Source organism: Bufo bufo, chromosome 4, assembly GCF_905171765.1.
Source record: "Bufo bufo chromosome 4, aBufBuf1.1, whole genome shotgun sequence".
NCBI classification, from domain to species: Eukaryota; Metazoa; Chordata; class Amphibia; order Anura; family Bufonidae; genus Bufo; species Bufo bufo.
The window spans coordinates 269,744,709-269,759,114 of NC_053392.1; the positions used below are offsets into that span (position 1 = coordinate 269,744,709).

Below are 14,406 nucleotides of genomic sequence, written 5' to 3' on the forward strand. Positions count from 1 at the left end.
AGTGTATATATATATATATACTATATATATTCTTTTATACTCCAGTTATTTTTTTCCTTACTTTTTTGCGGCACAGGTGGTGGGTCTTTACCAAGGTACCAAAACAATATTCTTATTTTTCTAGTTTTAGCTAGGGCAAAGATTATCAAATACAAAAAATGCAAAGTTATTTTCTTATTTCTGTTTATTATTTTATGTAATTACTTCAACCAAAACATTTTCTAGCAAATTATAATTTCCCACTTGTCTGTGAATAGTGAGATCATACACATATGTGTACTTTACATAACATACTAGTAACTGTAACTCCTGAAAATGAAGGAAGCTTCCTGCCGCATTTAACATTCTTTTCGGACTAGCCACAGTCAATATAGCTCGCTGTCAGTACTATTGATGAAAATAAACATTTTTTTCCTAAAATAAATAACTAAACTGAATGATAAATCAAGTAATGATCTTTGTGTTTTCACATCTCAATTCTTATCCTTTCAAAAAGTATGAATAAAGCATATTTACAAAAATGTGTAGAATCAAATTTTTTAATCGTTCTCACAAAAAATTAAGTAATCTATGCCTTTTTGTAGACACTTCTTGAGGTCCGATCTTGAGTTCTGAGCCACTTTGGATCACTTATGTTTAGGAGTCTTAACTCTTAAGTAAGATTTCTTGTTGGTCCAGTTTCCTCACAAACAGAAGCTAAACATGGTCCTGGTGGTCCCCTTACTCCTGTATAACCTATATGTCCAGGTTGCCCTCTATGCCCACGAGGACCCAATAAACCAGGTTCTCCATCAAATGCTTGACCAGTCTTTCCTTTTTCACCTAAAAGACATTTGAGCAAAACAAAAATCAAAGGTGCACTTGTTTTCATTAATGCTACTTTTTTAGAGCAGAGAGTAATGTTAATATACATATAAATAAGTTGTAAAATACGGTGGTAGTCACTTAAATTAAAACAAACAAAAAAACTGTCCACAAAGAAATATATTTTTACATAAAACACCTTTTTAACCACCTGTTATTCATACACGACTAGAGATGAGCGAATCGAAGCTCACGAAATGGAATTCGATCCGAATTTCATGAAAAATTTGATTCACAACGAATCCAAATTTCCTCACGCTTTGTGGTAACGAATCACATTTTTCCTAAAGAGGTGCAGTTATATGTTCTAAAGCCTTTTGTGGCGTGCCGAAGTGGCAAAAAAATATATATTTGCCGTTTCAAAGGTGCAGTTATATGTTCTAAACCCCTTTTTGTTGTGTATTAGAGGCAAAGAAAAATATGTTTGCTTTCAGCGGTGCAGTTATATGTTCTAAAGCCTCTTGTGGCATGTTTAGTGCAAAGAAAATATATTTGCCGTTCAGCAGTGCAGTTATATGTTCTAAAGCCTTTTGTGGCCTGCATTGGTGGCAAAAGAAAAATATATTTGCCGTTCAGCGGTGCAGTTATATGTTCTAAAGCCCTTTTTGTAATGTAATAGTGGAAAAAATATATATATTTGCCGTTTCCGTGGTGCAGTTATATGTTCTAAAACCTTTTGTGGCGTGCATTAGTGGCTGTTCTAAAGCCCTTTTTGTTGTGTAATAGTGGCAAAATAAAAATATATTTTCTGTTCACCGGTGCAGTTATATGTTATAAAGCTTTTTGTGGCGTGTATAAGTGGAAAAATAAAAATATATTTGCCATTTAGCCATGCAGTTATATGTTCTAAACCCCTTTTTGTCATGTAATAGTGGCATAAGAAAAATATACAGTATTTGCCATTCAGCCATGCAGTTATATGTTCTAAAGCCTATTGTGGCGTGTATTAGTGCCAAAAGAAAAATATATTTGCCGTTCAGCAGTGCAGTTATATGTTCTAAAGCCTTTTGTGGCCTGTATTGGTGGCAAAAGAAAAATATATTTGCCGTTCAGCGGTGCAGTTATATGTTCTAAAGCCCTTTTTGTTGTGTAATAGTGGCAAAAGAAAAATATATTTGCCTTCAGCGGTACAGTTATATGTTCTAAAGCCTTTTGTGGCATGTATAAGTGGAAAAAGAAAAATATATTTGCCGTTCAGCAGTGCAGTTATATGTTCTAAAGCCTTTTGTGCCGTGTATTAGTGGCAAAAGAAAAATATATTTGCCGTTCAGCGGTGCAGTTATATGTTCTAAAGCCCTTTTTTGTGTGTATTAGTGTGAAAAAAGGGCTTATTAGCCGTTGTGTGGTGAAGTAAGAAAATCACAGTCTTTTTTGGGGTGTTTTAATTTCCTTTTTATTTATTTATTTATTTATTTCAACAGTATGTCAGGCAGAGAAGTGTCAGGCCCTGCACAGGGGAGTGGAAGAGGCCAAAATGTTGTTGGTGCAGGCAGAGGTCACAGCAGAGTAAGGGGCTGTGGCACTAGGGGTCACTTCGAGAGGCCAGTGTCAGCAAGCAGTCCTGTCTTGACCAGCAACTCAGCGGTTCTTGAATGGTTGACTTGATCTTCGACTTCGTTGCAAGTGACATCAGACACTCCCAGCCAAGAGTTGGTGGGTTCGTCAGACACAACCCTTAGTTGGCATGGCCCGGGAGCAGGCCCTGTGCCCTCACCTGTCCTCAACCTGCCTTTGTCCTTTTCTGTTCCCTCAGCCAGAGAAGTATTGTATGCTGTGGGCTCAGCTCCACTATACTGTACAGTGAGGACGAGCTACTACAAGACAGTCAGCAGCTACTGGCATGTGGAGGAGACATTCGCCGCTTCCTCCACTAGGCGAGCAAGAAATTATGATGAGAGTAGCATGGGAGCTGGTGTTGCGAGCGATCCAACTCTTGACCCAGAGACGGTTGAGGAGGTCATTAGAGACGTGCAGACAGTATGATGATGATGTAGCTGATGGCACTTGGGAGCCAAGTGCCGAAGAGGCTTCATCATCATCGGGAGAAGAGGGTGGCAGCTTTCCTGTGAGGCAGCAGCGGAGCCAGCAAGTCGCTAAGCGAAGCTGGGAGTCAGCAGGGTGGCAGCAGTGGGAGGTCAGATGCCAAATGAGCCCGGATAGACCACCTGCTTCGCAGGACCCTAACTGCCCAGAAAGTAGTGGTGCACGGGTTCACGGAGGCAGCGGCGGTAGTAAAATCAACTACTCGGCGGTGTGGCAGGTTTTTCTTAAGCCGCCAGAGGAGGTGAACGTGGCCATATGTAGAATCTGTGGGCAGAAGGTGAAGCGTGGCTAGGGTGCCAATGTTGGCACTACGGCCCTGCGTCAAAATATGCAGCATCGTCATAAAGTGGCCTGGGATAACTGTGGCTCTGATGTGGTGGACCAGCCTGCTGCAGCAACCTCTGCATCACCCAGTGGCACGCACACGGTTTCAGGCAATCAAGGCTCCACCACCTCAGCCGAAGGGAACTGTCGTCATTTCCATCATCTGCTGGTTTCCGATGCTCCTGCTCCTCCTCCTCCTCCTACTCCTCGTCACTCATTCCATCAGTAATCGATCACTGAAGCGATTGCCAAGAGACAACAGTATGCATGCACTCATCCAACGGCGCAGAAGCTGAATGTGCTCTTATCAAAGTTGCTGGTGCTGCAGTCCCTATCTTTCCAAGTGGTGGACTCTGCACCTTTCAGAGAACTTATGGCTTGTGCCGAGTCGAGGTGGAGAGTCTCAAGCAGTCATTTCTTTGCCAAACAGGCAGTACCATCCCTGCACACACATGTAGAACAGAAGGTGGGTCAGTCTTTGAGCCTGTCGGTGTCTGCCAAAGTGCACGGCAGCGCCGACATGTGAGGCTGAACTAATGGTCTGGGACAATACATCTCCTTTACGGCACACTGGGTGAATGTGGTTCCTGCACAGCCACACCAGCAACTTGGCCAGGTGATGCCACTTCCGCCTACACGTTCTCACGCCGTTGGTCCTGCTACAATGTCCGCCTCTGCCTCCTCATCATCCACCGTGTCCTCAGCCTCCACTGCAGGGACAATTCACAGTGCCCGTCCAGTATACCACATGTGCAGGGCGCGGCAGTGTCATTCTGTTATGCACCTCGTTTGCCTGGACGAGCTGAGTCACACAGGGGAGGAACTGTTCCGTTGTCTTCATCAATAAATTGAATCCTGGCTTTCTCCACGACATTTCAAATTTGTTCAATCTGGTTGTCAAGCGGTTCCTGAAGTCTTCCACCCATCTTCAAGACATCCTAAAAATGGCCAGGAAACTTTGCATACCCTTCAGCCACTCATACACCGCAAAGCACACCCTCCTTGAGCTGCAGCGGAAGAATGTCCTCCCCCAACATAGGCTGATATGCGACGTTTCCACCTGTTGGAATTCCAACCTCCAAATGTTGGACAGACTTTATGAACAGAGAAAGACCATAAATGATTTCTTGATGATCCAACTTCGATGTCAGCCAGTGGCAGCTCATGCGTGACACCTGCATTTTCTCAGGCCCTTTGAGGAGGCAACGTTATTTGTCAGTCGCCAGGACTACAGGATGAACGATGTCATTCTACTGCTTCATGTCCTGGAACAGATGCTAGTAAATCTGGCTGGTCAGGGGACTGGAGACGTGGCGCCTAGATCTCATGGCCACATGAGCCCTGTGGGGTCTGAACTGGGTATGGAGGAGAAGGAGGTCATTGGAGCACAAGCAATGTGTAGCAAAATGAGTGGTTTTTATACACAGGTGACAGGAGAGGAGGAGCAGGAGCAACCATATGAACGACAGGACAATGAAGAAGAGGAGGCAGAGGACCCAGACACCGTGGCAGTATACAGTGGATATGGAGGCAGGGAGTCCCTCCGAGTCACTTGCACAAATGGCCTGATGCATGTTCACTTGCTTGCATAGTGACAGCCGAATTCTCACCATTCAGCAGAGGGATGACTTCTGGCTCTCTACCTTGTTGGACCCTCGCTACCGGTCCAAAATGGGGGTCCTTTTTTACACCCGCTGAGAGGAAGGACAAACTGAACTACTATAGAGACATCCTATGTAGTCAGTTGGTCGCTGCCTATCTGCGCCATCGTCCATCCTCTCGCAGGTCTGTGCTCACGTTCCACTGCCATGGCTGCTGGGGAGGGGAGGGGTGGGGGGGGAAGGAGCAGTTCCAGCTCCATCAGCAGCAGCCTGAGTCTAGAGTCGCTGATGAGCAGCTTTCTCAACCCACATAGTGAAGAAACTACTCAGCAGCAGCAGCTAGAACTGGAGTAGGACCTGAACCAGCAGGTGGTGGCATACTTGGACAGCACCCTGCCACTCCACATTGAAGATCCGCTGGACTACTGGTCAGCCAAACTGGATTTGTGACGGCAACTGGCAGAGTTTGCCTTGGAAAAGCTGTCCTGCCTGGTCAGTAGTGTGGCATCAGAGTGGGTGTATAATGCGGCGAGGGCCATAATTACCCCAAGAATAACTCGCCTGTCCACCCAAAATGTGGAGAGACTGACCTTTGTCAAGATTAATCAGGCGTAGATCAGCCAGGATTTCCACCAATGCCTGATGCATCAGACTAGATCATCCATGGTGCCACACCAACACTTTGACAAAAGAGATCGGTTTCCTCTAGCTACCTGCCTCAGCTACAATTCTGATGCTGCCACCTGCCTCATGCCACAAATCTGATGTCAATGTCACAAATACAGGGGAGGGGAAGGACACACTACTGGTTCCTTCCCAGGTGAATGAACCAGCGTCTCCCTGAGGCCTAGTAACAACAAGCACAGGGGAACAACCAAATACAAGAAGCAGTACAACTTTTCTTATAGAAAATGGATGAGCAGGAACAGAGGTAAGGCCCACACACCAACTCTTCCAAATCCAAGCAGAGAATATCAACCGCATGGTAAGAAGTGTGAGACCAGACTAAGTAGGGAATGCAGTAATGACCACGGGCTGCACTTAACAAGAGGTGTGGTCATTACCAAACCACAACACTGAGAATCAAGGGGCTGTCAGTTAACCTCACGTGCAGTCAGTCTCCCCGATCTAACCTCTGTCACAGAAGGCACCGTGACAGTACCATCCCCTTTTACAGGTGTCCTCCGGACACCCAGGACCGACCTTATCCGGATTAGCCCTGTGAAAGGCTTTCAGAAAGCGACTGGCATTAACGTCGGCCGCTGGAACCCACATATTCTCCTCTGGACCGTAACCTCTTTTCAGCACCATTACTTGATCTGGGCCTCTCACTAAGCCCGCTTGAAGAGGGACATGAGGAGATCATGTGCACCGATGCCCAAACTCTTGAGCATCCACAGTCACAAGAAGATGATGGTGGGGAACGGCAATTAGTGTTTCACGAGGTGGATGATAATGATGAGACACAGTTGCCAATAAGTCAACGGCAATTAGTATCTCAAGAGGTTGATGATGAGGATGAAACACATTTGTCAAAAGGTGAGGTTGTTGTTAGGTCAACAAGTCAGAAGGATGACCAGGCCTTAGCGCAAATACCCAGCCACCCACCCACAGGCCATAGCACTAAATGCGCACCTTTCCAAATTGCTGGCCCTGAAATGTTGCCATTTAGGCTTGTGGACACTGAGGCTTTCCACAGCCTGATGGCGACGGCGGTCCCTCGTTACTCAGTCCCCAGCCGCCACTATTTTTCCCTGTGTGCCGTCCCCGCCTATTGGGAAGGTCCACTTAACGACTGACACATGGACAAGTGCTTGTGGCCAGGGATGCTACATTTTCCTGACGACACACTGGGTGAATGTTGTGGAGGCCGGGACCGAGTCGTACCCTGGGATGGCACAGGTGCTATTGACATCAAGAATTGCGGGCCCTACTTCCATCAGGACTTCCGCCACCACCTACATTAGTGGCTGCAACCCCCCTTCTCCTCCTCCACCTCCTCCTCCACTTCCACCTCTGAATTCTCATCTTGCAGCACCAGTCAGCCATCAGTAAGTAGCTGGAAGCAGTGTAGCACTGCAGTGGGGAAGTGGCAACAGGCCGCGCTGAAACTAATATGTTTAAGTGACAAACAGCACACTGCCGCAGAGCTGTGGCAGGGGATAAGGGACCAGACTGAGCTGTGGCTCTCGACACTCAACTTACAACCAGGCATGGTTGTGTCTGATAATGGCCGCAACTTGGTGGCGGCTTTTGAGCTCGGCAAGCTCACACACATACCATGCCTAGCCCACATGTTCAACTTAGTGCTTCAGTGGTTTCTTAAAACCTACCCCAATTTGCCTGAGCTACTGGTAAAGGTGCGCCGCGTGTGTGCCCATTTCCGAAAGTCATCTACAGCTGCTGCGGTCTTGCAACACTGCAGCAGCACTTGCAATTGCCAGCTCACCGACAGTTGTGCGACGTGAACACGAGCTGAAACTCCACGTTTCACATGTTGGTCAGGATTTGTGAGCAGCAGAGGGCAGAAGTGGAATACCAGCTGCAACATGGTCGTCGCATTTCCAGTCAGCTTCCGCTCTTCACAAGCGAAGAGTGGGCATGGATGTCTGACCTCTGTGACTGGTTTTACGCAACTTTGAGGAATTAACACAGATGGTGATCGGTGATGCCCTATTATCAGCGTAACCATCCCACTTCTGTGTCTACTGAAACACTCACTGCTCACAATGAAGTTGGATGCTTTGCATGCAAGAGGTGGAAATGGGGGAAGACAGTACACAGGGTGATAGCCAGACCACCCTCAGTTCGTCTTCTCAGCGCAAATTGGATGAGGAGGAGGAGGATGAGCAGGAGACAGTTTGCCTCTGCTACAGAGGGTAGTACCCACAGCAGGTTTATTCCATCTGTTCAGTGTGGATGGGCCGAAGAGGAGGAAGAGGATGAGGTGATTGAGAGTCATCCTCCTGATGAGGACAGCGAAGTGTTGTCTGTTGGGACTGTTGGGCACACATGGCTGACTTATTGTTATGCTGCCTTTCCCGTGACCCTCGCGTTATACGCATTTTGTCCAACACCGATTACTGGTTGTTCACCCTTCTCGACCCCTGCTACAAAGAGAACTTCTCATCTCTCATTCCTGTGGTGGAGAGGTCTAGCAAAATGGTGCAATACCAGAAGGTCCTTGTGGAAAAATTGATCCAACAATTCCAGCTGACTACGCTGAAAGCAAAGTACGGTAGTTCCTTGGGCAACCAAGGAGGGAGACAAGGGAACACACAGCAGTTTCACAGAGCAAGGCAACACTCTCCAAGGCCTGGACAGTTTCATGACACCCCACCAGCAACCTCACCCTGATGCGCGGCCTAGCATCACAAGTTGAAAGAAGTTTTGGAAGATGGTGAAGAGTACGTAGCAGACTGTGTCAGCGGTCCTCAATGATCGCCTCTGTGCCTTACAACTAGTGATGGACGAACAGTCTGCCGGGACAGTTCGCGAACGGCGATCGCGCAAAACGCGATCTAATGTTCGCGAACCGCAAGTTCGCGACCGGGTCCCATTCATTTTAATGGTAGGCAACCTGAAAAAACCTGTCAGCTCATATTTGCAGCCAAGAAATAATTACTAGAAGTGCACAAATAGTCCCACAACAATGGACAGTGACATACCAGATGTATTATTCGTATTTGCGATCTCCATTTTATTTTTTCATGCGAAATATCGGCAATATAATTTTCGCGTACGCGCATGCACAAATGCACTATACCATTACCCAAATGCACTAAAAAGAAAGTATATTGTATATAACACCTCGCTTCAAATCAGTTTTTTTGGGGGGCGACTGGTATATCACCCCAGTAGAAATTATTTGTTTCAATAACGCTTGTCCCTCTATAACCTGCAGGTATCGCTGCAGAGACAACTGCCGCACAATACCAAATGCACTATAATATAGCTTTCTAACAGAGATAGGTATATTAGTAACATTGTACAAGGAAGGCAAGTCCATTAGAATATACAAAGATAAAACGTATCCTTTAATAATTTTACTATGAGGGTCCATTCACACGTCCGTAAGTGTTTTGCGATCCGCAAAACACGACACCTGCTATGTGCATTCCGCAATTTGGGGACCGCACATCGCCGGCACTATAATAGAAAATGCCTAATCTTGTCTGCAATTGCGGACAAGAATAAGGCATGCTCCATTTTTTTGCGGAAGTGCGGATCCGCAAATGCGGATGCGTACAGCACATTCCGCCCATTGAACATGAATGGGTCCTGCACGTTGTTCCGCAAAATTGCGGAATGGATGCGGACCCGATTTTGCGGACATGTGAATGAAAAAGATATCCCCCAAAATGAAAATAAATTAAATTATTAAAGTTAAAGTGGTTCTGCACTTTGTTTTAACTGATGATCTATCCTCTGGATAGATCATCAGCGATCTGATCGGCGGGGGACCGACACCCGGGACCCCCGCCGATCAGCTGTTGAGAATCAGCGGCGCTCCAGCAGCGGCGCGGCCTTCTCACTGTTTACTCACTGTCACGACTGGTATCAACTAGCGTGGGCGGGGCTAAGCTCCATTCAAGTGAACAGAGCTGAAGCGCCGCTGTCTTCTCAAACAGCTGATCGGCGGGGGTCCGGGGTGTCGGACCCCCGCCGATCAGATGCTGACGATCTATCCAGAGGATAGATCATCAGTTAAAACAAAGTGCAGAACCCCCTTAAGCAAAAAACATAGATGTGGTAGGCAATAACAAGTGCTCGGCGGCACCAAATCAGAAACCATATGTCCTACCACAATCCGGGGGTCCCAGCGCACATCCATGAATCCCGGAGGGAAAGCAAAAACCATCTATCCCTGGGCTAGATAATGATGTGGTATTGAAGGACAGGGTGGGCAAAGAACTGTCCCTGATATTGCCCTACAGGGGGGTGCTATTCTGGCCCTGATAGCCTAACCACAGACCACCCGTCCTGAAAAGAGCAACCCCGTCCGGAACCTTACCCTATATAAAAATGGCCCTAGTAAGCCCCTAGCCCCTAGGCCCCTGACTTCCAGGTGATCACTATATAGATCTATGTGTTTTGACTCATTATAAAAGTATAGTATATTGCACCCCTCTGTGTATCACACATAGAGATAGCACACCTATACCAGTCCTTAAAAGGACTTTTGTGGCTCTATAAGCTAGCGTTTAGTGTCCCTAACAGCCTTGTCCCTGCTCCACACAGCAACCTCTCCCTACACTGGCAAAACACTGAATAGTAAAATGGCGGCCAGATCAGGTTTATTTATAAGGTTAGGGGGTATGTCCCATGTGCTGAAATGTCTCAATTGGCTGTCCTGCACCACCTGATGGATATGTCATGGGTCAAAGTTCTTCATAATGTAAAAGAATATGGCAGGGCACGAATTTCTCCCATATGTTCGCAATGTTCGGCGCATCGCGAACACGCATAGTTCGCCGCGAAACGACCGCCGGGCGAACCGCAAGGCCATCTCTACTTACAACTATTAAGTGTCCAAGCTGGACACGTGGCATGAACTGGCACTCTACGCCTTGGAAGTGCTGGCCTGCCCTGCTGCCAGCGTTTTGTCAGAGCGGGTATTTACTGCTGCTGGGGGCATAATAACTGATAGGCGCATCCGACTGTCAACTGAAAATGCTGACAGGTTGACTTTTATAAAAAGGCCTGGATTGCCCCTGACTTCTCTACTCCACCAGAGGAAAGCGCCTGAACATAAAGGCATTTTAAATGTGGCTTTTATGGTGTATTGAATTCACTGTATTCCACCACAAAAAAGGGTATATAGTTCAAATTCCCTTTTTCTCGTCCTCCTCACCCACCATATCAGCATGCTTATTAGACTGCCCTCGCTTCTAATGTTTTAGAGGGTCAGCAAGCAGCAGGCCCTCAACCATAATTTTTTCGATGATCAGCTCAGCAGCAGGCCCTCAACCATAAATTTTTTCCATGGGCAGCTCAGCAGCAGACCCGCAACCATAATTTTTTCAATGGTCAGCTCAGCAGCAGGCCCTCTCCCACAGTTTTTTCCATGGTCTGATCAGCAGCAGGCCCTCGCCCCTAATGTTTTAGAGAGTCAGCTCACCAGCAGACCCTCAACCATAATTTTTTCGATGGTCAGCTCAGCAGCAGGCCCTCCCCCCTAATGTTTTGGATGGTCAGCTCAGCAGCAGACCCTCACCCCAAATGTTTTAGATGGTCAGATCAGCAGCAGGCCCTCGCCCCTAATGTTTTAGAGGGTCACCAGCAGGCCCTTACTCCTAATGTTTTTGAGGGTCACCAGCAGACCATCAATCATAATTTTTCAGGGGCGTGTATGATGCCCTCCTTTTATGTGTAATAAAGGGTGTATTGGAGTGCCGGTTCCTTGCAATTTTTGGCAGCCCTTTCACTTAGTGCATAGGCTTTATGAGTGTAGGAGTCCCACTACCTGAACAATTGAACAACAATGCGAATGAGGCCCTCCTTTATGTGATATACAGGTTGTATCGGAGTGCCTCTTTCTTGTAATATTTGTCAGCACTTGCACTTTAAGTAAATATACAGGAAAGAATGTTTCCTAACAATTTTTCCTCTAAAAGTGATTTTATCTTCGGATTTGTGCGTATTATTGTCAGTCTGTAAAATTGGCGTACTATTCGGACAACATCCTTCCCAGCAGCAACCTGGTAGTCCAAGATGCATCCAGATATCCTCCCCATGCTGTTCCCGAACCATTTCAGTGGTGTTTCCATCAATTTCTGACCTTTTCATGTAAACTAAACACCCTCCCCTCTTCAGAGCAGGGGGTGCCTGGTTTAATGCTTAGGTTTTTATATTGATTTCCATTGTGCTCGGGTGCTCAGTAGAACACCCGAGCATTCCGAGGTGTTCTACTCGAGCACCCGAGCACTTTGGTGCTCGATTAACACTATTGTCTATGCAATAATCACTCCAATCAAGAATCTGTCCCGCTTGCCAATCGATGGTAGGATTATGTTTACTTAACCATGGTAAACCTAGCATCACCGGAGCAGGCAGACCCTCCAGCACAAAACATGAGATGGATTCTTCATGAAAATCACCCACCATTAAACAGATGTCCTGCACAATTTGTGATAAACATTTTTGAGTGAGTGGACCAGAATCAATTGCAAAAACCAAAATATTTTTGTCTAACGCATTTGTTGTCAAACCATGCATACGAACAAACTGACCATCAACTAGGTTAACCCCTGCCCCACTGACAATAAACACCTCAATTCCCACAGTTTTGGAGTCTAGCGCCACCTCGGCCGACAGAAAAAATCTGGTACTACCAGTAAAAGAAAAAAAGTAAGTTTTCTGGCTCCCCACCCACACCACCAATAGTAAGTCGGGGATTAAACATATTTTTTTTGTTTACACCTTGACGCTGAACGTACGGACATATATTCACAGAATGTCCCTTCTTTCCACAACAAAAACCGACTCCCTTCATATGACCAAAGCTCTTGCCAGCAGTTCTAGGAGTAGCTCCTCCTAACTGCATAGGCTCGTCACAAGGCGTAACCACAGGTGTCTCTCCATCATAAGTGTCAAAGGAAGCCACCACATTCTTCGACAGTATGTCCTCAGGGTAAGGAACCCTAGATCTCTCTCTGAGGCGTCTATCAAGACGTACAGCAAGAGATATACTGTACCTGCTTCCAATGACTCAGGATTTTCATGTAAGGCCAACGGGTCCTTCAGCCTCTCAGATAACCCGTGATGGAATTGGCTACGGAAAGCAGGATCATTCTACTCCGTATTCCTGTATCCGTAGTCCATCTCCTAAATTCAGAGCAATAGGTCTCCGCGGAGCGCTCTCCCTGCTGTAAACCACGAAGTTTGGTCTCGGCTTGAGAGATCCGATCCGGGTCATCGTAAATAAGACCCAAGTCTCAAAAAAATTCTTCTACCGACCGGGGGGACTCTGATACAGTCGGCAGAGAAAAAGCCCACCTTTTAGCAATGAAATGATCATACCCACACCTTGACTCTCATCCCCAGAAGAGTACGGATGCAGCTTAAAGTACAATTTACATGACTCCCTGAACCGAATGAAATTGTCGCTACCCCTGGAAAATCTGTCAGAAGGAAGAAAAAATAAGACGCACAACGGATTCTGTCTGTGTATTAGCTGTAAGGCCTGTATGGTCCAATCAGAATTGACTTGTGATTTGGTAGCCAAAAGCAGGAGTGGGTACAAAACACAGAAGACATGCAAATATTCCATTCACGTGTCATCTCTGTTTTGGATTCACTCCTGTATTTTTTGGCATTAGCAATACTGATGGATTACTGACCAAATGCTGACTTAGTGAAGGCGGATGCTCCACAGACAGGATCCTTTTTTGGGGGTTATTGTTCTGACGGATCAGAGAAAGGGCAAATTAATCAATGATGTCAACACAAACTCACTACTGACACCCTCTCCACTCTGTCGGGGGGCTCTACTTGTATAAGCATTTAATAGAACAGGGTCTGTAGACATCTATGTGGAATTAGCTGACGACGGTGTAAAAGGAGTGCGCTTATTCTTGATTCTAACATCGACCTGTAAGGAGTTCATACTTGAGTTATTTAGTCAGTTTTGGCCCCGTGACTGCCCAAATAAGTGACGTGTGCAGTGATTCTAAATGCGATGGTTGTCATCTGCATGTCATACTGACTCACAGTATTATTTCACTACCACAGCAAACTCCCTATGCGTGCAAGGCACAGTGTTCTACACCACTATAAAGGCTCTCTGCAGCCAGGAAATAGCCGTTTTATAACGTGATTCGCCGATCAAACCAAATGTTTATAGAAAATCCGGCGAACCGGCCAAATCTAATTTTTGAAAAATTTGCTCATCTCTACAAATGACCCAAGTCATGGATGTGAAACCTGAACAAGATTCAAAATAGTTTTTGTTTATGTTTTAGCATCACAAAAAATCTCTATAAACTAGATAATAATTTATATGTACTCTCATATAATTCCACAATAAATGTAGTTTCTGTTAAATGATACAAGGCCTGACACGGCCACATTCATGAAATGACTGTTAAAATGTAAAGAAGCAAAATAATTAGCTGGTCATTATAGAGGTTTTCCATCCATTTTATATTGATGCCCTAGTCACAAGACTTCAATGGGGGTACAACTGCAGTAACCAGCTCTGTCCAATACACAATTAGAGATGGCCCGAACTATCCGACGGCGAACAGTTCCCGGCGAACATAGCTTGTTCGCGTTCGCCTCTGCCGGGCGAACACATGCGATGTTCGGTCCGCCCCCTATACATCATCATTGAGCAAACTTTGACCCTGTACCTCACAGTCAGCAGACACATTCCAGCCAATCAGCAGCATACCCTCCCTCCCAGACCCTCCCACCTCCTGCACAGCATCCATTTTAGATTCATTCTGAAGCTGCAGTCTTAGTGAGAGGAGGGAGACTGTAACTGCTGCTGATTTAATTGGGAAATCGATAGCTAGGCTAGTGAATTCAGTGTCCACTCCAGTCCTGAAAGACTCATCTGATCTCTGCTGTA

The 14,406-nt window shown here is 46.2% G+C and overlaps 1 protein-coding gene across 1 annotated transcript in view; it reads right to left on the bottom strand.

Annotated features, from left to right (window-relative positions):
- Positions 1 to 337: 337 nt before the first annotated feature.
- LOC120999156 (collagen alpha-1(IX) chain-like) overlaps positions 338 to 14,406 on the bottom strand; it is an 81,279-nt gene continuing 67,210 nt past the window's right edge. The window contains 1 exon segment of the mRNA XM_040430031.1: positions 338 to 822. Within this exon segment, the coding sequence (XP_040285965.1) occupies positions 653 to 822 (170 nt within the window). The 3' untranslated portion in view covers positions 338 to 652.